General features: G+C 42.6%; 1 protein-coding gene across 7 annotated transcripts; it reads left to right on the top strand.

Moving 5' to 3' along the window:
- The first annotated feature begins 4214 nt into the window (after window positions 1-4214).
- Window positions 4215-26206, top strand: HMGA1 (high mobility group AT-hook 1). 7 transcript variants are annotated; one of them, XM_081915653.1, is made up of 6 exons: window positions 4215-4634; window positions 5414-5500; window positions 13222-13330; window positions 15013-15096; window positions 19151-19201; window positions 23697-26206. In XM_081915653.1, the coding sequence occupies exons 3-6, from the start codon at window positions 13223-13225 to the stop codon at window positions 23751-23753; spliced, it is 300 nt and encodes a 99-aa protein (XP_081771779.1). In that variant the 5' UTR covers window positions 4215-4634; window positions 5414-5500; window position 13222; the 3' UTR covers window positions 23754-26206. The 7 variants fall into 7 exon arrangements, with proteins under 7 accessions (XP_081771779.1, XP_081771778.1, XP_081771781.1 ...); XM_081915652.1 differs by lacking the exon at window positions 5414-5500; XM_081915655.1 differs by lacking the exons at window positions 4215-4634; window positions 5414-5500 and adding an exon at window positions 5075-5201.
- The last annotated feature ends 1611 nt before the right edge of the window (window positions 26207-27817 follow it).

Below are 27817 nucleotides of genomic sequence, written 5' to 3'. Positions count from 1 at the left end.
CCGCCCAACCCTACCCCAAATTTGACTCCCAAGCTTCTCTATGCAAAAGTGTGCATTTTACTAAGAAAATGTTAAAGCATACACATATACTTCTCCTTTTCTCCGGAACTTTATCTGTGTACTTTTGGTGCTCATGCAGTTCTTTTGCTGATTGTTCAGAGTTCAGGAGCTCTGTCCATAACCACAATAAAATGTCTGGAATTTGGTCCATATTTTAAGCAAAGGCAGAATTGAGCAAATATCAACAAGACCCACCTTCGGTTTCAGAAATATGTCTATTGGGGCTTCTAAGAGCAAAGGAAGCTGCTTTATACTGAGTCAGACCATTGGTCCATCTAGTTTGGGATTGTCTATATAGACTGGAAGCTGCTCTAAAAGGTTTCATACAGGAGAATTTTCTGCTGCTGAACTGGGATCCTCTGACCCTGACAAGTGAGTAAAGATAATAACCAAGCAGAGAAAGAGAAAATCACCGCTGCCTCATTGTTTCACCTCTGTCTTCCCAACTACTGCTCTGATTCCCTCTTCTCCTTCTAAGCCAGTGAGGAAAGGGTGTGTAGGATAGTGTTCCATGGATGAGACAGGTGAGCTGGCAGCAAGCTGGTTGGCTACAGAACCAGACTTTTGCAGAATGGGGAGCTGGAAGGAGGAGGTGTGCAGGATCCCAGCCTTCTGTCTCCCAATCCCATTGCTGAGCTTGTCGTCTCACTCAGCCTCATAATTGCACCTCAGAACTGAATTTATTTTATATTCTGCAACATTTGAAAGTATTCTTCCAATGGGTGTGCCATAGAATACCATCAGCGTAAGTCTCAAGCAAAGTTTTTATAAGGTTGTTTTGATGGTATTTAACAGAGAGGCATCTCAACCAGATGTATAATATGGCAAGCAGTCTATGCTGAGGATACAAGATGCCCAATGTCTTCACATATTTTCATGAATTGTCCTAAAATAAGGAAATTTCGGACAAGTAGTACTAAAGAATTCGAAGTAATCAGAGGACATGTTTTACTAATGAACCCATTGATCCTTTTGTTTGCTATATTAAAGATGCAGTACCAGCAGATGATAGACAGATGGTCCTTTACTTACTGAGGGCAGCAGATATACCAGTAACTATTGCTTATTGCAGGGATAAAACTTGGCATCCATCCATGGAGGAGTGGTTGACCAAAGTTTGGGATATATCCTATATGGATAAACTAATTTAATCAGAGCACAAAAGAGTAGACAAAATCATGACTATTTTGTTGAAAAATTGACTTATCCAAATCACTGGTGTAACAAAGGATAGGAAAATGCAAATTATTACACTGTGTTGGGAATACTTTGAGCTCTTCAACTATGAATTTAGTAAAGTGGGATATTAGGGGGGAGGTTTAGCTGACTGGCTTAACTGTATTTTAAATCATTGTTGGTACACTCTTTTAAAAATTAAACAATAAAAAAATTAAACAAGCCAACAAAAAAACCATGGCTTCACATCATAGTTTGTTACCAGAAGGCAAACTATGGTTAGTCTGCTGGACTGGGTTGAGACGGTCAAACCAAACTGCAGTTACACTTTGGCTAAACCAACCAAAGTATTGTGCACAAACCAGGTGAATCAGAAAAACGCTTAGTGAAAAGGAATGAATATGGATAACTATGAGACTGAGTTATAGATGTATACATGCAATGACACAGCAACTGCCTACTGACATCAGGAAGTCCCCGCCACTATATTCTTTTGGCACTTGTTTAAAACATTTTTGTTTAGGCAAGCCCATTCAGACATGTAGAAGTTATATGTGTTTTTAGCTACTGTTGATTTTAGTCATCTTTTGAATGGAATACCTGTTTTTAACTGTTTTTAATCAAGAATCTTAGTTTCTTTTTTACATTTTTCCAAACCACTTAGAGAGGTTTTTTTACAATCAAGTAGAACAGCATGTAAAGTTTGTAGAATAAATAATAAATAATGTCAATCCACATCAATATCTTGAGTACAGAAGTATTTAATTGAATGGCAAGATACTGTACGACTGACATCACAAGAAACAAACTGTGGTCATTCTCACTCTCTAAACAAATACAAAGAAGAAAAGAAAATGTTATTAATTGTATAATTAGGGATATTCCTAGTCTAATATTATTACTTAGTCACTAATAACAACAATAAAGATCTGCCTGGCCTCAATTAAGCAACTTGGGGAAGAAAATTTTAAAAGGAATTGGATAGGTAGACTAATCTTAAACTGTCATATTTTGGAAGAATATTGACCATTAAAATGATTTATTTATTTTTTACAAATGATTATTATCATTGGTGTAAGAAAGACCTGTCAAAGTATGGCAAGGGATGTTTTACACATTTCTTTGAAGGGGGGGAAACGAACACATCAGTTTTAATGTTAAAAGAGAGTTGACCTTGTTGTTCCATATACACTTTTATACAAAGTGCAAAACCACTACTGTAAGGTACAACTTTTAAGGCTATAAATTTATAATCAGACTTTCGGCCAGTGTACATGGTACATCCAAGTTGCCCTGTTTAAATCATTCCTCCATCAGATTCATAGCTCTAAAAATCCAACCCCTTCTTAGCAGATTTATTATGCAAGTATAGCAACATAGTATAATATAGTAACACAGGTGAAAAAACACAGATTTGTTTACAATCATTCTGCACAGCACGGGTTATTGTTCTGTGGAGAAATAACTGGTCACATGGAATTGACTTCTCTTAACCTCCAGCTGCTAAAATCACATTAAGAGACTTTAAAAATGCATAAAATACTTTCACAATATTATTTTTCCATGGAAACAATTTCTACTAATACCACTAGAATGAACAAATATAAAAGGAAACAATGCAGAAAAGGAGGTGCACTCGTAAAATCACCTAAAGGAATTCTCACCTATTTTCATAGGTTGCAGTCTTAAGTACATTTATCTGGCAGCAAACCATATTAAAACATATGAGGCTTACTTAAAGTACACAGGCATAGGCTTGTGATGTAAATATGATTACCCAGTCCTAATTACGCTTATTCAGAAGCAATCCCATTGATTTCAATAAGACTGACTACTGCATGTGTTCCCTTACTAGGAAATAAGTCTAATTCCATTAAGTGGGAATTGCTTTCGATAACATAGGTAAAGGGCCCGATTCTATGTATGCTCACTTATTTATAAAGCTTGGAAGACAGCCAGCCTATTCACACTAACCTTTATGTGCCACTCCAGTTGAATTCAATGGAACTTATGTGAAAGTAAACAATTTTGGCTCTAGGTGTCATGTTTGTGCTCAAATATAATTTAGGAATAATTCAACCAGCCAGTAAAAGTCTGTTTAAATTTGCGTATCAAGGACTTGGTCCAGCCAAAACTAAGCACTTTTAAGTCCCATGTTTGTTAGCCCCATATAGGATGAAGTTGGCTACTGGTTCCCACTTCCAAATTCCTTATTCACAACAAAGCCATATCAGAACCTGAATAAGGAACTCAAGTTCATATGCCCCTTCACCCCAATGTAACCTTAATAATTAAATGTACAGCACACTTTCAACCTTCAACAGCCCTGGGCCAAAACTGCAAATTTACAGTGCCCTGAGAATGAGGATTGATTGTTAAACCACTCTGAGAATTGCAGCTCTGCGAGGGGAACAAGTCTCCTAATGCTGCTCAGCACCCTTAAGAAACTACATTTCCCAGGATTCTTTGAGGAAAGCCATGCTGACTGTTTAAAGTGGTATGATACTGCTTTAAATGACTGGTGCAGATGAGGCCTAAGCTTTGGAGAAGACCAAATCATACCCATCCCACGTCATCAAATCATCCTCCACTGGGAATTAGTAGCCTACCTCAGCCTCACTAGGATCCCCTCTTTCTCAATTTGCATGAGAGTAGCTGTTGTTGCTTCTTTAAATAAATAAATAGAAGCCCTAACGCTGGGAGCTTTCTCCTGTTTTAAAAAGTTTTGGAAGCGAATGTCTGCGTATTTCTTGCTCAGCTCATCGGGTGAGGCTGTCGTGATTCTGCCATTGTTTCCCCCCTTTTGTTCTTGACAGTTTGCGGCTCCTGCAGCCACCTTTCTTTCCAGCACTGGCTTCTAACTGGAGCAGTCCTTTTAAATCACCCTTGCTGCTTTCTTTACATTTCCTCCACCCACAGGTGATGATGCAGTCTCCGAGTGGCTCCGCCCCCTCCCCTTTACCCTCTCTCTCTTCTCTCTCTCTCTCTCTCTCTCTCTCCTCTTCCATTGGAAGGGCTAAGCTCCCCTTAGCCAGCCTGCCCTTATTTAATTTGGAGTGTGATTTTGCTATTTTTAGCTTCTGGATTCTCTCCAGTGAGACTTAGAGGGGTATTTTTTTTCCCTCCCCTTCCTTTTTTCATTTTTTTTAAATTCTGCAAATGATTTTGACCCAGCTTCCTTCCTCTTAGAACAATTTTTTTTATTTATATAAATAAGAGGGGGCCTGTCTGCTCTCGCGCTCTCTCTCTTTATCTCTCCCCCCCCCCCCCGTGCGAGTCTCTCTGCCTTCTGCTTCAGATCTGCATTTGCAACCATCAGCAGCCAGAAGGGGGGTTTATTTTAATTTCATCACAACACACAAGGAAAAACACACACAGATTCGCGAATAAGAGCAATTGTAAGTTTCTGATTTCTAAAGGGGGAAAAAGTTTGCGTTTATTTTATTAGCATTTGCAAAATTTATAACTGCGTTTTGCAAAGTCATTTTTAATTTACAAAAAAAAATGAAAAATGTGTGTGCTCGGAATTTGCAATAGGAAGCAAGTAAGGCATGCGGAATAATGCACCCTCCTGCCTTTTATTCTCATCGTGCATTGCGAGTGGAGGAGGGATATGTAAGTAGTGGGGGGATTCTTGGCAAAGCTTGCTGGGTTGGGAGAGGCAAAGTGGCCTTGTCTTTTTGAGATGGCGGGGTGCGATTCTGCGAAGCACTCCTGCCTTTAATACGAAATCCCAGGGCACTTGGTTCTCTTTTCTTTCGGGGGTGGGCGGCTTGACGCGGGTCTCGGTGTGATGGATGGGATTTCTCCCGCCTCCCCCGCCCCCCACCCCGGCTCAGTGCGGAAAGAGAGGAGGTGAAGGTTGGGAATGCTTTGCCTGGAAGGTTGCGCTCGGCTCCGGGTTGTCTCTCCCAAGTTGCTCGCTTCTGCAAGGCTCCGCTCCGCTGTGGCGGCTGGTGTTTCAGGTTGCCCTGCCCCCCTCCTCTTTCTCGCACGCGGGGCTCTTTCGTTTTCAAATCGCGCGACACTACTTTCCTCCACTTAATAATTTTTCTTTCTTTTCTTGCAATATATTTCTTCCAATAGACATGCAGATCTGGAAATTGTGTGTGTGTGTGCAAATAGCAGGTAGTGCATTGAGCTAACTAGAAACACCCCCTTCCGCTCTTGTTTAAAGGGGCAGATCCCAGGCTATTCCTTTCCATTTAAAGAGAATCGGGATGATAATCAGAGCGGCAATATTGCAAGTGTCAAAAAACGGCTGGTAGGTCTGATTACGCTTTCTGCTTGGTGGAGTTGCTTCTCTCTCTTTTATAAAAAAAGGCTGTATAGCCTATATAGTTTCCTGGCTTGCATTCCTGAGCAACTGGTTTGCTATTGTTGGGTTTCCACGCTTCTCCTGCCCATGAAATGTGTGTGACTTCGGTGCAAGGTGGCACCCGTCTCTCTCTCTCTTTTAATTGCATGCTCTTGCTGTATCTGCCTATCTTAGTCGGTGGATTGCTCACTTTGGAAATACTGGGGAAAGTAGAATTTTAAAAATGCGCCCAGTATTAAAGCGCTGTGACCGGCCGGCTTAATACTGCTGCTTGGCTAACTCATAGTTCAAGTGAGGTTAAACCGTGGGGAGGGGGCAGTGGAGAGAGAGGAAAGTTCAGCATTGCATCTAACTCTTGGAGATTTTGTGGGTGCTTCCCCCCCCCCACTATCATTTCACTTTAAGACATGTTTGATATCAGAAACGGGTGTGGAGGAGCCGTAACTGCTGAAGCTCAGCCTCCCTCTCTCCCTTTCCTGCCCTAGAATGCCTCCTGCACAGTTTAAAGGAATTCTTTACCCGATGCTTCCTTTTTGACGAGGGGGACCACCTATGAAATCTAGGCTTCCTGGGGCTGGATTTATGATCTCTGCAGGACGCCTAAAGTCTCGGGTTGTTACCCTTTCTGTATGGCTTCAAACTCCTCCTCACCACCCCTTATCACTTCCTTTTATTGTGCTAGTTTTAAAGCAGAGTAAGTTGCTTTGCTTTTGAAAGCCCACCATCCGGGGCTTCAAAGAATCCCTTTGGAAAACCTCCTGCCCTCCGCAATCAAACAGGCTCTTCAAGTTATCGGTTTTTGTTGTGTTGTGTGTGTGTTGTAAGAAACGGATCCATCCCTTAGGAGATGTCCCCGGGACGCCACGCTGTTTGGAATCGGGCCAGCCATCTTGGGCTTGAAGAGTTCTGGGTTTAAGCAACCATTTGCCTTTCCAAACTTATTTTGGCTGTTCAGCAGAGAGAAGCAAAGTAGTTAATGGCGCAAGTGAACTATTACCACATCCAGGGGGCGTGGGAACCTGGGAGTGGAATCGGCAGGTTTGTGTGTTGGAAGAACAACAGAGGATTGTTGTTCCTTAGGGTGGCAGGTTGTGGCTGCTGCTGGCATTTTAACTTCCTTTGGAGCGGAGGTGGCTCTCTCTCTCTGGCCTCCAGGGATGCAGAGATTTGTGGATAAGAGGGTGATGTGACCTGGCACTAGCACCTTCTTTGTCATTTTTTTAAAGGGGCAATTTTATAAAAGAAATGTAATCCTGAATTTGGTGGGAGGCATGCTGACAGCAGTCCATGTTGAAAACAGGTCTGTGGTTTGCTTGTGGTCCCAAAGGCAACTCTATTTGTGGGGTGCTGTTAATACAGAATTGGCATATTGGTATTGTAGTGCAGAAATAAATAAATAAAAAATCATTGTACCAAGTCATATAATCGTAGAATCAGAAGGGACCACAAGGGGCATCTAGTCCAACCCCCTGCAATGAAGGAATCTTTTGCCCAGCATGGGTCTCAAGACCACGTCTCTGATATTAAATGTCCCATGCTACACCAATTGAGCCACCCCAGACTTACTAATCCAGTTGTTAGTCTATACCCCATGGACAATTGTGGTTGTTGAGATGCCAAGTGTGATGTAGACCCACTAAGGTAGAAATTAGAGAGCTTTGCTGTCCTGTTTCTGATAGGAAACAAAGTTCTAGAGGCAACTGGATGATCTAACTTTAAATGAGTCGTTTCTTTCTCTACTAGAGAATTACGTATATGAAACAAATCGGAATAGCACTAGCTTTTACAGTTCAACTCAATAACGCTGATTTGAGCGTGTCATGCTAGAAATCTGGATAACACTTCACTTTCAGTTATTTGTACCAACTTATTTTAACTGAAAATATTGCTGGGCAGTGAAGTTGTAGTTCTATCTGAATCACATGGGCACTCGACAGACATATACACAAACAAATGGATTCTCTGCAAATGAAATTACCATCAGAGTTGCATACCCTCCAACATTTCTCCAATGAAAATAGGGACATCCCATTTCATAATGATAATGATACTATTTGGCTTCTCTAAATCGGCCCCTGGAAAATAGGGACACTTGGAGGGTCTGGAGTTCTTAGTACTTGTGCATGTACTTTGATCATTTCAGGAAATTTGATACTGTGAGCGCAAGATACAAGGCCTTTTCTGTGGTGGTAGCGTGACACTAGAACGCTCTCCCAATTACATTTATTTTTCTGTTGACAAATACGTTATTTGGATTTATAAAATATTTAAAGCCAATTATGATAGTTGTAATAAATATAGTTATGTTCTCATTAAGAACTGACAAAATCTTCAGACCACATACTCCTTACAGGAGAGGTTCACAAAAGACCAAAGTTTATTTTCTTGGATAAACTTCATCACTGTATTTCTATGTCCAGCTTGTATGCCCCATATATCTTGATACAGTGGTACCTTGGTTCTTTTGGAAGCCGAACATGCTCCATTTTGAGTGTTATGCTTCCAGTTTGAGTGCCACACTTCCGTTTTGAGTGTTACGCTGAGATCTGTCTGTTTTTGCTATTTATTTTGTGTACTTGTTTTTGCAGCTTTTTTTTGTGTGACATTGTGGAACCCAGTTCAGCTACTGATTGACTGATTGTGTGACTGCAGTACATTTTTATTGCTTTGCCTTCATTTTATGGATCAATGGTCTCGTTAGATAGTAAAATTCACGTTAAATTGCTGTTTTGGGGGTTGTTTTTAAAGGTCTGGAACGGATTAATCCATTTTGCATTATTTTCTATGGGAAAGCGTGCTTTGGTTTTGGAACGCTTTGGTTTTGGCATGGACTTCCAGAACAGATTAAGTTTGAGAACCAAGGTACCACTGTAGTTGTCCGGGTTCCCCCCACCCCACTCTCCAATCTGCACTTCTATTCAGAATACATGTAGAGTGTCAAGATACTGTAGCTGCATACTTCAGTTTTGTGAGAGTCTCTTATTCTGTACTGTACTAGGAAGGGAATCTTTGTGGGTAGTGGATAGAGGATCAGGGCTGAGTGTGAGTTGCAGCAAAAAGAGACCATATTTGCCCAGTCTTCTACAAGAGTTTCCCACTGTGGAGAAACCTATTTTATAGGACCAGCAACATTCTGCACTTACGGCAGCTCACCCTGCAAGGCTTTTCAAATAGAAGGTGTGCAATCTTCCTCAAAGATGTATTGATGCTTCCAGAATGTGATCTGATGGCAGTGGTTTAGTCTCTGATGAGCAGATCTATTTATCTGCACTGAAACCCATAACACTGCAATGTTCTTGACATATTTGAGTTTCTGAAAGCAAATACTTTAAGTGCAACCCTGAACTAGCTTACTCAAAAGTGCCCCACTAATTTCAGTAGGACTTACTCCATAATAAGGTTTCATAGAATTGCAGTCATAAAGTGCCTTTTAAATATTTAAAGTTTTAAAAGAGTGTTTATATGAGTCTGTTGCTTTTTGTTAAAAAAAACAAAAACCCCACACACAACAATCTTGAGGATGTTTTTAAACTCATGAGTCACTTCCATAACTGAACATGAGTCAATTTACATATTTGTAAAAAGACTATGTATTCAATGTTTGTGTGTCTGTCAAGGGTAGATTTTTATTTTTAAACATTATTCCTAGAAATATCTACATCCTGCAAGCTGCCAATTCCAAGTCCTGAAATAACACTTAGCAGCCTTGTTAAAAGCCCTTATAATGGGCAGATTAGGATTTTTCTGCAGTTTAAAAATAAATGTAACGTTGGTCAGAAAATGGACCTCTGTCAACGTTTTAGTTTACAAGCTGTGAGGACGGTTTCATTAACATAATCTTAGCCTTAACATAGTTGGAGCCTTTTTATCTGCTTGCTATACACTTAGGAATAAGAGTCAAAATGTAAAAGTTGCTCTTCCATAAACAGCTACAGGTGGAGTTTGGAAAGTCCATACAGCTTTGAATGAATGAATGAATGAATGAATGGCAATACAGTGGTACCTCGGTTTACGAACTTAATCTGTTCTGGAAGTCCGTTCTTAAACCAAAACTGTTCTTAAACAGAGGCGCACTTCCCCTAATGAGACCTCCTGCCCGCCGATGCCCTTCCACCATTCAGATTCCATTTTAGACCGAGGTAAAGTTCTCAAACCGAGGTACCACTGTACAGCTTTACCTGGGTTTGTGAATCCTGTTCAAAAGTTCATAGATTTAATAGTCACATTCTTCAAACCTTCACATGAGGAGAACCCATCTCATGTTGCCCTTGCTGTAGAGTAAGCATCAACTAAAGACATAAACTCTTATTTATGTAAGGCAGGGACAGGGAACCTGTGGCCCTCTAGATAACAACTCCCATCAACCCCAACCAGCCTGGCCAGTGGTCAGGGCTGGCAGCAGTTGTAGCCCAACAACATCTGCAGGGCCATGGGTTCCATTTCTCTAGTGTATTTTTTATTATATGACTTGAGTTCTTTACATGTTTGCTGTAGCAATAAAAGGAGGTGATACACAACACAGCCTTTGTTTGGCACAGCCGAGTTTATGTGTTCCTTTGTGGCTGGATCTCGGGTCTGGCCCAGCCCTTTCCTGCAGTTGCTATAAATCTCTCGCCCCCTATAAATCTTTTACCACTGCATACCAAGAGCCCTAACTCTCCTTGGTCATCACAGCCCTCTCATCTGGTTTGGGTTTCCTCTGCTATAGCAGAGTATTCCTATAAGGCTTTTCTAGTAAGATGATGGAGGATGCCATTCTGAACTGCTGCCCCCTCAATGTTTTTTCTCCTTTCTTCTTAGAATCTGTATGCCTGCATCTAGATAAGCACATCTGCTCAAAATGTGTACAAATGCTGGGAATTTCTCTATCCTATTACAATAGAGAATATAATGCTGTTCTATCTATTCTGGTCCATAGAAGAATTCCATGTTCACTCTTTTTTTGTTCAGGTGCTGCACTTCAGTTGCCCAGAAACCACCTCTGGCTAATGAGATTGTCCAGCTAACCAAGTACTAAATGTGAAGTTGGGGATGCCAGTCTTCTAGAACTGGAAGCAGGGTGGTGCTTCCTCCAGTAGCATTTCAGATTGGCGCAGTGGTATTTGTTGTGTGGGAGTAGCTGTGTAGTGACTCCTGGTCCAAGGGGTCACCATGGCAACTGCTAGGCAGGTAGTCAATATTTCTGTGGCCCTATTTGTGATCCCTGTTTGATCCTGACTTCTCTTGAGGTGAGGGGGAGGTAGTTGATGGGGGAAGAGTGCTTAAGGGCCAAATGACACAAAAGCCTATGACTAGATCTGTATCCTGACACATTCATTGTTATCATAAATTGGAGGCTATGAGTGGAGCACTTGGGGGACTAAGGTTTAAATCTTTTCCCCAATAAATATCTTCTCTTCCCTACCCCAAGCTGTTAGCTCTACAGCACACAAAAAAGTAATCTCATGATAATTTCCTCTTCTCATTCCTTCCAGGGGCACAATAAACTCTGTATGACTCCTGCCCCACCCAGAGCAAGGTGGTGTTGCCATGGTGACAGTGGGCACAGTGTATGCATGGGTTCTGGCCTTCAAGAGAAAAATAAGCCTAGGCTAGTTCAAAACAGCAGCCCTGCCTTGTGCCTGATTCTTCCTTCAATTTTATTAGGACCAACTAACAGTAGGGTTGAAAAGGGGACACTCATCAATTCCTTCTCATCCAGCTCCCTCATTAGTGCCAGTTGTTCCCCGAGATCACCAGTAAAAAGTGTTCCTAATCTTAATCTAAAAGGCACGCGCATGGGTGCAGAACTGACCTCCAGTTTAGAGCACTTCCTTACTGTGACAAGCAATTCCAAATCTGAGTGCTTCCTTTGAAACAAGGGGTTTTGCTGCATTAGGGTGCATTATGTAGAGGTGAGTCTTGCATTACGTCAGAGGTTGGGAACATGGGGGCCTCCAGATATTGTTGAGGCTCCAGCCAGTCTGGCCAGTTGTTAGGGTTATTATGGGGGTTGCAGTCCGTCAACATCTGGAGGCACACAGGTTCCCCAACCCATCACTGCTTTGTAAAGAAACTAAGAAGCTGAATACAGAGAAGGGTCATTGTTCCAAAGAGCGTTGTGAGTCCCCATCGTCATTGCCTGCTTCCACAATATTTACTGGTATTACTCATGGGAGCCCATTGTTCCAGTGTAAGACAATGGTGGTAAGGAAGGAGGCACAGAGTGCTGAGGGAAGCTGTGAAGGTAATGTTGTGACCATGAAACTTGAGATTATCCTTTTGATGGCTGGAGTGTCAGTGGTTGCTTTCTCAAGATATCATGAGCTATTAGTAATAATAATTATATTTGTGGGCCACGACTCTGTGGATCCCTTCTGCGTGAACGGAACAAGGAATTTTGCCATCTTGTAACCTCGTATTTTCTTTTTAGCCCACTCTTAGCCTTTTCCTCTGCTCCTTATAGCATATTCTCTCCCAGAACTATTTAACTTCCTCTTTTCTACCTATCCTATCACTTTTTCTTATTTTTTTACACTACCACAGGTCTCTTTATATCCCTATCTACCCCTGCTTTCTTCCTTTAGACTTCAAGTGCTTTTCTGCTCTGTCTTCTACTAAACTTTACAGCTGCCCATAAGTAATTCAATCCTCCTCCAGTCCAGATGTTTCCACTGGTAGCAAACCCAGGTTTACAGTCAAGGGAGTTGTAACCAGTCCTGGATCTTGTATCTAGTGGGATGGTGTGTTTGCAGACATGTTCGACTACTTCATGCACTACATTTTAAGATGAGTCCCAAGAAATGTAACGTGAACTGCCTCTCTGATGGAGGCAGGCTCTCAATTATGGGAACCTAGCTGCAACTGGTTGGCAAAACAGGACAGTGCTACCATATGCCTTTGAATTAAAGGGGAGGAAAAGTGATGCAAGCATTTCCCCACTCCCTCCTGTTAATGGGCATATGAGAGCCACAGAAGGTGTCATGGAGAGGTGTAAGCAAGTTGCAGACAACTAGAATTCTCTAAGATCCATATCTGTCCATGGGTCTGGAGTCATACAGGCCTGTTCTAGAGCTCCCATTTCTTTCTATAAAACATTTGACCCACATATACAGATTGCTTTTTACTAAATTAGACCATTGGTTTATCGAGCTCAGTATGATCTGCACTGCCTGGCAGTGGCTCTCCAGACTTTCAGACAGGAGTCCCCCCCCCCCAGCCCTACCTAGAAAGGCCAGGGATTTAACCTGAAAGCTTTTGCATGCAAGGCATGCACTCTGCTACTGAGCTGCCTTCCTTCCCCGACTTTATCTGATACTGGTGGTCTATCAGATTTTTGATCAGTGTAATAAAAATACTACTTGCTGCTTTACTCATAAAGGGGGGAGGGACTGTGTTCACATTGTAAAGTCTACACTTCATCTCCATGGATTTTTCTATACAAGGTTTCAGCTGTGTCAGAGTGCATAGGCTTCAACAGTGGGGCCCTTGCTACTAGATAATGCCAATTTTAATATAAATTGCAGTCTGATGATCCTGAGGTGGCCAGTTCGTGTGACAAAATCTACTTTCAGTTGCCAGGCCAATATTTGGAGACTGGATTGGTCCCGAGAGTACAACTGGTCTACATCATGAGAGTTTTCACCTACTGTAACTTAACTTTTATTTTTATTTCTGCCTTTTAAAAGAATGAAGATGAGTGAATCCAGTGCAAAATCGAGCCAGCCCCTGGCTGCCAAACAGGACAAGGATGTAACTGAGAAGAGAGGACGAGGGCGGCCCAGGAAGAAGCCTCAGGTTTGTGGAAAGCTTCCCTTCACATTTTGCAAGCTGTGCTTTATCATTTCTCATTGACTAAGGCTAGAGAAAGCTAAAACATGGTAAAAGGGTAATGTGGAGGAGCACTACCACCATGTAAAGTTGTTGGTATAGTATGAGGCAGGAGATCAATAGGACACCAGCTTTTTATTGTCCTCTGGGGAGAAGGGCAGATTTTCCTGATGTTGGCAATAATCAAAGTAGTGACTTCTCTCCCCCCCCCCCTCCACCTTGGACATGACTGCCTGAAAGAATCTCACGCTCTGGGGATCCTTTGGTGCTCTGCAATCATCATAATGTTGTCCTCCCTGACCATGTAGTCAAAGACTTCTGAGCCACAAAATTTGACAACTTTTCTGCTGTATTTGGAAGGAGAAAAATAATCATTTCCTTAATGACATTTTATTTAACTAAAACAATAACATTATAACATGTGTATCCATGTTTGTTAACTGATGTGGTTAAACAATTAAAAAAAAAACTTAGCCTGAATTTTAGCACACAGCAAAAACTTAAAACAAATCCTTAGTTCCTGTTGAATAGCCTTTGGACTATAATGTAACTTAAATAGAAAACTAGAAAGATTTTTTTCCTCCAAAAGCGTTTTATTTAAAAAATCCAATATAAATAAAAAAAATGATTTAAATAATAAAAAAAAACATTTAAAAAAATCATTGATTTTTATCCACCCTGCATCTGCCTGAGCTCTCTGAATGAGACTGTTACTCTTGGGAAGGGGAAGACAGGGCTGCTGGTGTATTACTGATTGGCTATTAGCCGCAGCTATAAATGGAATGTGACAGGGAAATTAAAAACAGTAGCTGTGTGAAGCTTAACTTGACAGAATTGATATAATTCGCAATATATGAATGAATCTCCAGGTGTCCAGGCTGTACTTTTGTGCATTGGGGTGGGTGTCTAAAGTAATAAATGTACACTCCTGAGTTTACAGAAAAGGTTTTTGTCTTAAGATCTCATGGCTTGTATAGAAAAGAAGCTTGTCTCTTTCCACCCTCTACTACTTCCCATTCAAAAAAGTTCTACCAAGTTGTTGGGGGTTTTTTAAGGGGCAATGCCTTCTGTGTCATAAGAGTTACGAAGCTTGTGCATGTGTCTTGTGACCAATTCATCATGCAGTCTGAGTGGATCTTTGCCTTTCACCATGCATTGTGAGAACTCTGAAGAAATACAGGCCCCAGAGCAAACAGCTCTGCAATCGAAGGCTGTGCCCACTGCATTGCAAAGCACCAACTTGGTCAGTGTGCAGAGAGGAAAATTGTGTGTCCTACACTACTGAAGGTGTGCAGGCAAGCATCAGTGGGGCATCTCCCAGCACTGTGCTTCAAGCACTATGGGGCACATTATTTGCCGAAACCAAGACTGATATGTAGGTATGGCGTTAACACTTTAACGTGAAGCTTTGCATCATTTCTAGCTGTTAACGAGATGGACTAATACCAGAAATTACTCTGTAGTGATTTTCCAGTAGATGTCACAGTTGTTTAAAAAAAACCTTTGCTGTAGTTTTGTGGGATTTCTTACTTCGGTCACTGAAGCTTCCGGGAAGGAATCAGAAAGAACCTTATCTGCCTGGGACGATGTGCAGACATATCTGCTCTTTATTGGCTGGCTGCTGACTATAATGTTATTTCTTTCTATAGCAAGAACCCACTGAGGCACCAACACCCAAGAGACCACGCGGTAGACCAAAGGGGAGCAAAAATAAGGCCACTTCAAAGGGAAGGGTAGGTATTCTCAAGGCTGGGCAGCAAATTTGAGTTCCTTTCCACCCGCATGTACTCTTTTCTATATTACCCAACTGAAGATGACTCTTAAGGCTGCATCTGGAGTTCTGCCTGGACACACACAAAAAGAACAAATCCTTTTCAATGGAAGAATGAGACAATCACAGGAAGTGTCAGTGGCATACACCCCACACTCGTTTTATTGCGATACCTTTTATTAGGACCTACTAACAATAGCAAAGTGGTGAGCTGTAGTTCTAATAAAGTTATGTCGTCGTTCTCATTCTGGATTCCCCCCCCCCCAAAATGGTTTCTTGCTTATTGTCCTTTTGCGGGGGATGTTTTCTAATCTGTTCAGTTTGGGCATTGGAACTAAAATATAATCCCCTGAAGTTTTAAGAGCAAACCAAACTTGTTGGAAGAGGAAAGTTGGGTTCTAAGCCTGGCCAGTCCTTCCAACACCTAACAAAAGGGAACATTTGCAGGCAGAATCAGAAGTGGAGTATTTACTCCTCTCCAGCTGCCCACTGACTCTCCTCTGAAGTCCCACCTCCCCCCAAAAAACAGTTTTTAACTCTTCTTGGGAATGGAGGGGGCCTTAAAAGAGAAGACTCCGCAGATGCAGGAGTGTTTGAGCACTCAGTCCTCCCTTGTAAATGCTTGTCTCTGCAAACATTGAGACTAGAGACCATACATTTGGCCCTGTGTCAGACTTGAAAACTTAATTCGAAAAAGAGGCCTAGGATGTTGGATTTGTGGGGAAAGGAATACCAGAATCTTGCATACATCCAAATCTCAGCTATTGTGTGCAGAAGCTTTTTGAATTAGCTGAACAGCTGGTGACATTTGTTTGTTGTGACCATTTGTCCTGGCAGCTGGATTTTGCATGGCTGTAAAGAGCGGAAAGGGATATGCCCCATTCAGTTGTGCAGGATGAAGATGGGGAAAGCTTATTTTAATGGGAATCGAGGGGTGGGGATGGGTTCTCCCCTCACACCTTGGCCCCAGTTGTTATACTGTGTCGCAGGCACCTGGCCATCGCATTCTCCATGCTGGTGGAGAGCAAAGTCTTGATGCCACTGGGTCCCATGTGTTTGAAACTGGGAGAGGGTTGGGAAGATAGTAAGCAAATGACCCCACAGTTGGTGACTTGACAGCTGTTTGTATGTGTATGAAATCCAAAACAGTGGACTCATTCACAAAAGAGCTTATTCTTCCTCCCTCGCCCCTCCTTCCACAAGTAGATACCAAGAAGGATCTTTTTAAGTGTCCAGCTGCTTTTGAGCAGCAGATGCCTGGTCCTGAATTGGCAGCCAGGCTGCAGAGGTTATTTCAGTGGACACCTCAGCTTAACCCAAGCCCTTTCGCCATCTGTTCCAGTGATAAATGCAAAGGGAAGGGAGGATCCAGCAAATGCTGGAAACAGTTGCCCCTGCCTGTTGTGCACCTGGCTCCCCACAGCCGCTGTGCTCCCTCCTCCCCTCTCACTTGTGGGCTTTGTGAAGGAGACTCTTGCATAGTCAGCTGACTCCAAGTAAGGAGTTAGGGATCTTGCTTCTGCAGCGGCTTGATGCAGCGACATTTCAGTGATTTGAAGAAACTACTTGATAGGTTCATATTGTCGTTAGTTGCCTTTGAATGCCTCCTTCACTGTGTTGGTTAAATGGTACCATCCGATTTGCAGTCCACTTCAGCACTGAAGCAGCTGCTTTTGGTGCTCTTGTTGCTTCCTACTACATCATGTGATGGTACTTGCATTGCTCTGCAGGTACCTAACTCCTTTCAGACCATTCCTTGGGCCTTTTTGGACCTATAGTGGCTGCTGCAGAGGTTTGAGCAAACTGACACCGGGCTGCCCTGGTGGCCTTGCTTTATCACCTGTCCAGACCGCTTCCCCTACAGCTGGTTTCTCCTCGTATCGCCGAACCAGAACAGGAAGGACATGTCATGCAAATGATGTACCCAAGAGGTCTCCGAAACAGTTGCTCTCCTGTTCTTTGGTCACCCACACTGATCCTGCTAGTCCCACATAAATGCTTGGGGACTTTAGGTGTTTGGTGTGCTGAATTGTAATGCTCACCTGTGTACTTTGAATTGCACAGCCACAGTTTACCCAACTAGTTAAAAGTGGAACTACAGGGTTAGGCTGTCAGTAGGTTAGGAATGGTTTGGGATGCTGTACCTGACGGTTGGGGAACCTGTGGCCTTCCGGATATTGCTGGACTCCATCAGCCACTGCCAGAATGGTAAGAGATCAGGAATCATTCTTTCGGTATGCCACTACTGCAGCCAGTGTTTTGTTAGCCCAAAAATGGAAAACGAGCGAGTTCCCAGAATGGCAACTTAAACTGATGGAATATACACAGCTTGTGGACCTAACATATAAAATAAGAGGACAAGAAGAACATATGTTTAAAGAAGATTGGAAAATGTTTATTGAATATATGGGGGGGGGGAATTGTGTACACTTGAAAACGTTGGCAGTATTAAGATAAATTCGACAGTGTAAACAAGTTTTGATGGATGTAATAATGGAATACGGAATGGTTTAATTATGTAAAATATGCAGGGATTTATGATATGCAAAATGAACCATGGAAAGAGAAGAAGGGAAGTTATTGATATTTTAAGGTTCTTTAAATGAATATTCTAAAATGTAAAACAGAAAATTTAATAAAAATTATATATATAAAAGGGGAATCATGGGAGTTGTAGCCCAGCAACATCTGGAAAGTCACAGGTTCTCCATCACTGTTGTAGCTGGGAACCATCTGTCAAAATGTCCGTCCAAGATGATAGGGATCAAACGTCAGTCTTCTTCATTGGCCCCTTAAAGGTTTTGTGCATAATAAGCACCAATAAAAGATATTCAGGGAGAAAATATACTTTCACAAATTTCCAAGAATGGGGTGTGTGTATGTTTTGGTTTTAAACCTGTTTTGAAAACACGCGACTCATATCCTGCATGCTTCTGAGTCATGGGGCTGGAGCCCAGATGGCTCCTTTTGGAAATGGCTGTGATGGTAAAGGATGACAAGGGATGGACTTGTGGCACTGACCCCAAAAGGAAAAGCCAAGAGACAACTGCCAGCCCCAAATGTTCAAGCCCTCATGAGTCACATCCTCTGATTGTGAGATTAACTTAGAATTCATTAGATTTTGCGTGTTTGTAATATCTCCTTTTTGAGTACATTTGAAGAGTCTTGTTTTTTATTTTCCTTGGCAGCTGTGAAGGTCGCCAAATGTGCAGTGTGTGTGTGTACACCAGTCTTTCCCAACCAGGTGCCCTTCAGATGTTTGGGACTACAACCCCCATCAGCCTCGGTCAGCATGGCTAGTGGTTAGGGATGATGCGAATTATAATCCCCACATCTTTAGGGCACTGGGTTGGGGGAGGCTGGAATATAAAGAGACGCTGCCAGGGGCCCCCAAACCAGGTGCCGCCTTCTCCCCCGCTCTACTCTGGTCACAGTGTCCCCCACCCACCTGCTCCACTCACACTTCAACTGTACAAGGTGATTTTTTACGGGATTCTCCACTTAAATCAGAATTGGACTATATGAAGTTGGGGAATCTCTTTGAAGTTGGGGAATCCCTCGAAGTTGGGGAATCCCTTTGGTTGTTTCTTAACATTTGCATTTTGTATACCTTCTGAAAATTTAAAAAAGGTTTTAAAAATAATAATAAAAGAAATAACAAAGAATCGGACCATATAACCACCTTCATATTCTAGAGCAGGGATTGGAAACATGTGGCCCTCCAGAAGTTCAGCTACAACATTCAACCCTGGGCAACATGGTCATTGGTCTGGATGATGGGAATTATAGTTCAACAGCATTTGGAGGATTAGAGGTTCCTTGTCCCTGTTCTAGAGCAAAAGGCTTCCTCTCTGAGGAATACCAGCTGTTAACATGAAACCTGCACTGCTGTTGGTCTTTAAGAAAGAAGCAAAAGATCCAAAGACTGAAACAATGGTCTGAAATAGGCCTGAGTGTCTGGCAAAGGCTTGTTACGTTATCTTAAAAGCTTTCCTCTTTCTATTCTGTCTGCCCAGAAAGCTGCTGTGACACCTGGGAGGAAACCTCGAGGCCGGCCCAAAAAATCAGTAAGTTTTTGTTTCTTTTCAAGAGAAATAACACTTCTACTGGAAGAAATGGCGTGTACTTTTTTGTTTCTGTTTTAAGACACTCAAGCCACTGCAGCTAGATAAGGCTTCGTATCCATAATCTGTTCCTGAATACTGGGTTCTCTAGATAGGAAGAGATTGTATATGGAACACCACGTGGGTCTGTTACGTTTCTCATTGGTGCTACCTGTTTGCTATTGCTTTTGAATCTTTGGTTCCTTTCACCTTTGAGTGCATGGGCACACGAATCTCCTTACTCTACAGTACAGTCAGCAGGAGGCTGGTATACTCTTCCTATTTTCCCCAGGAAGTGATGTGTATCTTGCAAACTAGGAAACAGGAAATACTCAATTTCAGCTTAGTTGAAAGTCCAAGTTAAAAAATGCTATGATACAAAGAGGATGCAGCATCTCTGTATTTGAGCTTGCTTGGTGGCCCTCTGAATTCAGAGGCCAAATGGGGTAATATGCAACTGTGTTGTGGATCTGGAGGCACTGAGAAACTGCAATAGATCCTAGTCTTGCATGGCAGCTATTTATGCAGCATGGAGGAGCTTGTTGGGACTATATTGGAAGCCCCAAGGGCTGTGCTGCTCGCAGGTATTTCTATCTTTGGTCGCTTGGGGGTTTCTTCATGGCATATTCTATTTTTAAGCAAAGCATCATTTGGGCTTCTTCCTCACACTATGTTTCCATTTTATAAGTATTCCTAGTGTGTTCTCTCTCTTGCCCACAGCTGAGTAAGAGGAAGTGGCTTGTTCTTTATTAGCTGGCATAGATGTGGTGTTACAAGTGTGGCATTTTGCATTCCTGCAGAGTGAGTTTCAGACAGTTTCATATGGCCTTGCTTGTTTTAAGTAACCACTGTATTTTGCCGCCAGTAAGGTGTTCTGGACTGTCTTCAAGCATTCACAGACAGAATGAGATTTTCCAATTGCAGTAAGCAGTACTACTAGGACCAGTCACTTGCCTGACTTTACTATAACTTCAGGCTGTTTCTCATTTCTGATAATGTTGAAGCTCTGTTTTATGCCCTTCCTATGCCTGTCGCTCTGGAAATGAGATGGGACCACTGTAAAATAAAGAAGTGGTTTACATGAACATGGGTGGCTATGCTGAAGTATACAAATTTAGATTTTATGCGTGCACGTGCAAAATCACCTCAGAACTTAGACGACTTAGGAATATTTATGTCAGTTGAGCCTATAAAGGTGAGAAGTAAAATAATTCACCCCATTGTCTGGATGAGGAACTTCTGGAGTCACACTGAATGCCAGACAGGGACTCCTGTCCTTTTTGCAGTGGGTTCTTGCTGTGTTGTTCATTTTACTTTGGGGGTAGGGGGTAGAGCAACACTGCTGCCTGGACACAGCTAAACTAAAATAATTGATTGCTCATCTGTTTTCTGTGGGTAGCTCTTGCTTCTGTTTTGGGAAACCAAAGTTGGGTGGACTGTGGATCTATCAGGTTAGTGGTTGAGGTATAGATTGTTAAGTATCAGATGGGGGCTAGGGGAGAGATGGAGCTGTGATCTGCTCAAAAGCCTGAATTTAGTATCTTGGACAGGGGCATTAGGATTGCAGGATGTGTGCCATGAGTCTTTCACTCCCTTTTCTGTAACTGGGATGTTGAAAGACAAAGGAACGAATACTTGTTTCCCGTTCTGAAGAACCACCTCACTGCAATGGCATAATTAATAAAATGCTTATTAAGCATTTTAAAGCATATTGGCACACGGCAACATTTTTTCTGCTGCTATTTTTTTAAAAAAGGTTTTAAGTATTCAGAGGCAGGTGTGCCATCGTGTTTCTGAGCGCAGAACGCGCTGCTCTTTCCATCCTACCCCCAGAGCATTAGAAGTAGCTGATGGCGCCGCGACTCAAAACTGTCCCCAGCCACCAAAGTATGAGCTGAATGTAGGGCAACCCTGCCAGAAGCAGCTGACTGGAAACACTCCTAATAGGCAGAGGCAGCCTTCCAAAACATGGAACCAGAATTGCAGCGAGGGTTTTTTGTTTGTTTGTTTGTTCCTCCTTCCGACGCTGCCATAGAACAATACAGACAAAAGCATCTGGCCTTTATAATTTCTCCCCACCCCCACCCCCCCAAAAAATGGCCACAGGAATGGAGACCTTGGATTCTTCTATCGCTAAACTGCAGCATTCTTCTGCCTAAAGTCAGCACTGCTGAGATGACTGGGGGTGCCCATGAGCTCAAATCTACAGATGAATTATAGGCATTTCTGGATCCCCACGGGCATCTGGTTGGCCACTCTGGGAATCCTAGACTTGATGGACCTTGGCCTGATCCAGCAGATCTCCTCTTACTGTCATGCTCTTCTTGGTAGGGTGGAGGGTCATGGCACATAGGCTTTAAGATTCTGTGCAGGTGAGAATGAAGCCAACGGGATAGTTGACAGAGCTACCTAAGAGAACACCTCTTCTCATATGTCCCTCCTTGAAATGCCCCCTCATTTTGAAGCATGGTGGGTGGCCACAAAAGAGAGGCTTTTTAGTAGTGGCTCCCCATTTGTGGAATGTTCTCCCTAAAGAAACTTACCCGGCACTCACTACTAAGCTTTTGGTGAACGCCAAGGACCTTCCTCTTATCCCAGGCCTTAGTATTTTAATGGTTCAGCATTAAATTTTAGTCTGTTTTAATCTGATGGTGATTGATTTTGCTTTTGTCTGCCTGATTATGCAGTAGTAGAAGGTGTTTCTTGTTGTGGCTTAGGTAGTTCACACTGGATTGTGCTGGATGAACATCTCCTAAAGGTTTTTGCATGTCGCTGACAATGCATAATATTTTATTGGGGAGCTATGTGCTGGGTGCAGCCATTGTGCTAAGCATAGCATTGGGTTTTCCCCCACAACTGTGATGGTGATCTTGCAACTGCAAACCTGAAAAGTCCTATACCTTCTTACCTGGGAACAAGCCCCATTGTCTCAATGGGGCTTACTTTCAAAAAGACACATAAAGGATTGCTCCAGTTGTCCTTAAAGCTGCTGCATGCTTTTCTATAAAATCAGCTGGAGATGTTTAGTTGCTCTAAATTTTATATTGCAAATGTCCAATGCCTGCATGCAGCCGTTCCAGTTCTCTTTAAGCAAGTCTGCCAAACGTTTTCTGGTTTTAGGCTAGCAGCCCACTCTCCAAGAAGCAGAGAGAGGTTAAGTAGCATCAGTCATTTCCTCCTTTGCTAAATGAGGTCTCTAGCCCTGGAACCTGCTGTACAGACTTGGCAGGCACATTCCACAGTGGCTTAAATGTATATTTTTATGAATGAAACTCAAGGAAGTGGAGGTTGCTGACTCACACGCACACTCAGCCATGACTCATCTCATTCTGACAGCATTGGTAATTTTTTTTTTCAAGAGAGCAGGCGGGAAAGACCTCCTTGAAGAAATATGTTCCCTTCAAACACAAACAATTGCTTTTTAGGGTTGGATGGGTGTGGATAGCGGTTCTACGCATTGAGTGGGCAGAAATGGTGGATTCAGTGCGAGTTTGAATTAGACGGCTTTCTTAATGCTTGTGTCCCCCTTGTGGCAGACTGGATATATTGACTACCCACTACATCTGAGGCTCTTCATGCAGAGTTTGTACTATGGTATTGGAATACATTAACAGCCAGAGGATGACTTTGAATAATTGGGGGGGGGGGAGTTTAATGAGCATCCCTTGCTAGACTCCACTCCAGCATTCCTTCCAATACAAGCCTCCTGTTTCTAGATGTGTCTGCTGCTGATGATTTAGCAGCAAAGGTGGTATGTATTGTACCATCAATGCTAGCAGGATGGGCATCTCTACAAGTTTCTGCCCATCTTTCTGAATTTTTGAAGACATTGAGTTTTACTGCAGGTGTTCTTAGGAGCTAGCTGCTGCATGGATTTGAAGGAACAGGAGTGGCACCAGGGAGAAATATGGAGGTCAGCCAGTTGAATACTTGTGCAAGCTGTACTTAAAGGGCTGGAGAAGAACATTTCCCTTGGGAGCATGGCCTTCAGGTTTCCATTTGACCCAGAGTGCAGTCAATTGGCCCTCCACCTGCTTTTCAATGCCATAGTTCAGTCCTGGGTTATATAAAGTAGTAATTTTAGTTCTTTAAGGCAGCCTTCTCCAACCTGGTGTCCTCCATATGTTCTTGAACTCCTGTTGGTCCCAGCCATCGTGGCCAATGGTTAGGGATAATGGACATTGCTATCTAAAACAGCTGGAGGGCACCAGGTTGCAGAAGGCTGCTCCAGAATAAGACTGCGTAGGAGTGTGTCTGATGCAGCCAAATCCTACACATCTTTGACCAGCAAATAGAGTGATCTGCATTGGAGGAATTGGCTAGCAGGTGGCCTGCTCTCCTGCAGTTCTCTTACACATGCTTTGGTGATGATACAATGTGGATTAGACTTGATCAAAGTACAATAGACACACACCTCTCCCCAAATGACTCTTCCAATCCTTTTTCTCTCCCTTTACAGGAGAAGGATGAAGAAGAGGTCAACATCTCCCAGGAGTCGTCGGAAGAGGAGCAGTGAAAATAGTCAACTGGTTCTACCTCGCAATTCAGTTTTCCTGTCTCTTGTCAAGTTCTGGGACTGAGGAAGGAACAAAGAATCCTCACCCCTTTCCTGACCCACCTTTCCCAATGTTCTCACAGTCAAAACGGCAACACTGGAGTACAGTGTAAAACAAATCAGCCATCACGTTTGATGTGTCATGTTCAATGGGAGAACCATGTATCTTGTTTTCCCCTCTCATTTGACAGGGTTAAAGTTTTAGCCTACCAGTTCATGTAGTTCTATATTATATTGGTTGTTTGGGGGAGGGTGGGGTTGTTTTGTTTGGGCCTGTCTCTTCAATTACACTCCTTGTAGAGAAAGGAGTATATAAATCTTTATAGTAACCACTTATTCATGTTGAACAGAGTGGGGCAGTCTAGTTTTTCCTTATCAACCCTGATCTCCCCTTGTGCATTGTGTGCATTTTTCTGGAAAGTAGGCATTTTGGAAAGAGCCAAAGCATTGAAATGGAGGCTAATAAGTTTTTGCTGTTTTCCTGGTTAGTGGTTTTAAAGGATTTTTGCCTGTTTTTATGCTCAGTTTCCTATGTGTCAATAATAACATGGCTCCTCACAGTAGGCCCCATGCATTCTAGTCAACAGCAATGCAATCTAGCCCCAGTCAGCTGCCTTGGAGCTAAAACAGTTTAGGTTTGCCATAGGCAAGATAAGTTGGGAGGCTTTGTTTGGCTCTCATCTGCCAATGGGAAAGCTCTTTCCAACAACTGCAAAAGTCCCCCTCCAATCTGCTCCTCTTGTAGCCCCAGCGCCTGCTCAGGGGTCTTGCAGATGGAAGCCCACACCCAAAATATTTTCCCCCTCAGTCATTCTGCACACACAGGACTACTGGATCTTTCTTGAAACCGGAGAAGACTTTGCCAAGACCAAGGAAAACAAGATAGCAGAATCCCCCCTTCCCTGGGTCTCTTTTTGGGTTATTTTCTCCATTGGAAATAGCACAGTTAGTGTGTTTAGTTACAGTTGTCTTTCCACAACATGTTGTCTTTCAAGGTTTTTTCTTTTTCCTTCATTCACAACTACCTCTGGATAATTTTAAGTTTCATTCTCTTAAAACATGGAGTTGCTGCTGTTTGGTTGCTGCTGCTTCTGATGCTGCTGTACCGGTTACAAAGTTTTATTATTCCAACAGGTTCTGTCTGGTTTCTTTCTCTGGAACTGACGTTTTACACTATAGATGATTTAGTTTGAGTTGACTTTCTAAAACGATTGTGCTATTAAAAAGGGAAAAAATACTACATTTGTCAGACTGGTGAGTAATTGGGGAAAGGTGGGGTTTTTTTTGCAGACTGGCCTCATTTTTTCCATGAGTTGGCTGCCCATGAAGAATACTGGGTTCCTACCATATTATCCAAAACTGCGAGCTACTTCTGACAAACTGTAGGTGTTGGCTTCTTTAGGCCCCCATCCTTGAAGGCTAGAGGAGACTGCATTGGATAGCCTTTAATGTTGGTTCAAATTTTAAGAGCGCTTCTGGATGAAGAGCTTGGTGTGCGTTTGCCTGACAGCCACAAGCCAGTTTGTTCAGGGGATGCCATGTAAATTCCTGTGCTGATTGTTTCTTGTTCAGCTTGGGAAATGAGTGTGATTACCATGGTGGCAGTCCAAATTGGAGGCTGCGCTGCACGCCTGTCCCCAGGACCTAACTTGGTTCTAGTATCTGTTGCTTACATGCATATACTTTGATTTTAATAATGCAGTTCCTCAGAGAAGCTGCTGACTGGATGCATAGCCCATAACCTGACAACATCTTAGTTCAGGGCTTTCTATCCAGGGGGTAGCTTAAGATTGCTGCATAATTCTTTAAAATTGCTGGGTCTTTCCTCTTCTAAGACCAGTAAGTGGCTCTGTCTCTCTTGTGCCCAAATGCTCTAGAAATATGCAGTAATAGCCCTGTTGTTGCTGAAATAGACATCTTTCTAAACTTGGATAACATGATTTGCACAATGCTGGAATAAATCACTTCTTCAATTTCCAGGTTGAGGATTAATGTGGTGCTTAAATTATATGTTAGCATGAAGTTGAGGGGAGAGACTAAACTTCACTGTTTACCATTAACCAGCTACCTGTCCGTTTCAAATTTTTACAAGGTTATAGTTGACGTATCAGGGAAATAGGAAGAAAGGGACAGTCTTTTTTTCTGCCTCTTAAAATGTAAAGAGTTGGTTGGTCCTTTCCCCCCCCACCCTGCTTGATGTTTTCAGCAAATTAAGGCCATGGGTCTGAAATCAAATGTGAGTTCTGAACTATGATAATGTCTAACTTGCCTCAGCTACTCAAGAACAGACAGCAGAGGGGGAAGGAAGGTGTGAGCAGTGGTTTGTAGGCTGCTATATGAATCTCTGATCCATTGCTAAAGATTTCTTGATTTCCTATTTGCAGTTTACTTGAATAAAACACTTGATGTTTCAAGCCTTCCCTTTTGTGTTTTGTTTCGGGAGCATCTGTGAATGCTACCTTCTAAGCTAGAGTAGATAAGACCACAGCTTACAGGTTAGCAGTCCTGCACGCAGCAGGCCAAACCAGACACCTGAACTTGAATGAGCTTCCCCAGAAGGCACAAAAAGGAATCCTGCCTTGGCACTGCCTTAAATCTGGCACACTTCCTTTTGCTCCGAACCCAAAAGCATTGGGCTGCGTTTTGCTGTTGCGTACTTGGAACCTAAACTAGATTTACATCTTGGCGTCACCAGATCTGATATGGCTTTAACAGTGAAATAGCTGGCCTTATTAACTCAAATCAGGTACTTCCCTCCTTCCAACAAACTGCTCATAGCCCTCCTGAAAGACTACAATCTTATCTGTGCACACTTATCTGAGATTCAAATCCCACTGAGCTGAATGGGGATTCAGTTATGAACAGAGTTGCTTATGACTGCAGTTCAAGAGCAAACCTAGCTTGGATCTGCTTGCTTGTAACTATATGCAGCATCCTTCTTAGACAGACGTAAACACTGCTCATGTATATTTGAAAGGGAGAAGTTAATGAAATGTGTGTATGCATATATGTATCTGAGGGCCAAACCAGGAAGGCAAAATGCTCTGAAATAGGTTGCACAAAATTCCTACAGAGCAAGAGCAGGCTACAAACAAGCAGAGACATAAATGATTTATATGTATACTACCCATTCAATAGCCACAGACTCCCTAGGTAAGCCTTGCCACCTTACTGTTCTTAGTACATACACCAGTGCAGGCTTCCTCAACCTCGGCCCTCCAGATGTTTTGAGACTACAATTCCCATAATCCCTGACCACTGGTCCTGCTAGGTAGTTATCATAGGAGTTGTAGGCCAAAAACATCTGGCGGGCTGAGTTTGAGGAAGCCTGCAACAGTGTCTAAACAACCATCTCAAGTGGTGAGACACTTGGCCACAACTTCTTGTTGGGTACTAGGCTAAATCTACCACCTCTGGAGTAGCTTGAGAATCTTATAGCCTACCCCTCTTATGATAGATGGGCCAGCTAACGTCTCCTGCTGATGCTCATGTAGCTAATAAGCCTTCCACATGGTCAGTAACGGCACAAAGCTAAGCTAAATGGGAATTTCATTTCTGTGCACATATATAGCTACTGCCTGAGAGCAGAACTCAAGTCAACAGGGATTGCCCTCCCACCGCCACTATTAATGTTTCCCAAACAGGAAGGGATAATAACAGCACATCCCAAAATAAAAGTGATCATTAGAAGGTGGCCATCTACAAAGGGATTCTTTTCTGAGCTGGTTCAGTCAAGTTGATTCATGGCAGCATGCCCATAGGTTGAATAGATCCAGAGGAGCTTAGACAAAAAGCTACACTTGGAAGTGTACAAATGAGTTAAACTGCATTGTGATTGCTTTATTAGGCTCTTGCCTTCTGAAGCCTGCAAACTGCTTACTGCTTTAGTAGGATGCAATTTTAGGCCAGGTAAACTCAATCCCCAAACCTGTTATATCAGTTTAACCAACATGTGAATTAGCCAGGTGTGTGCTTAAGAATGACAAGGAGGCAACTGGTGCAACGTGTGCTATGACAAGTTCCCT

Source organism: Podarcis melisellensis (genome assembly GCF_964234715.1).
Source record: "Podarcis melisellensis genome assembly, chromosome: 6".
Classification (NCBI taxonomy): Eukaryota; Metazoa; Chordata; class Lepidosauria; order Squamata; family Lacertidae; genus Podarcis; species Podarcis melisellensis.
This window is presented reverse-complemented; position numbering and strand designations above follow the sequence as displayed.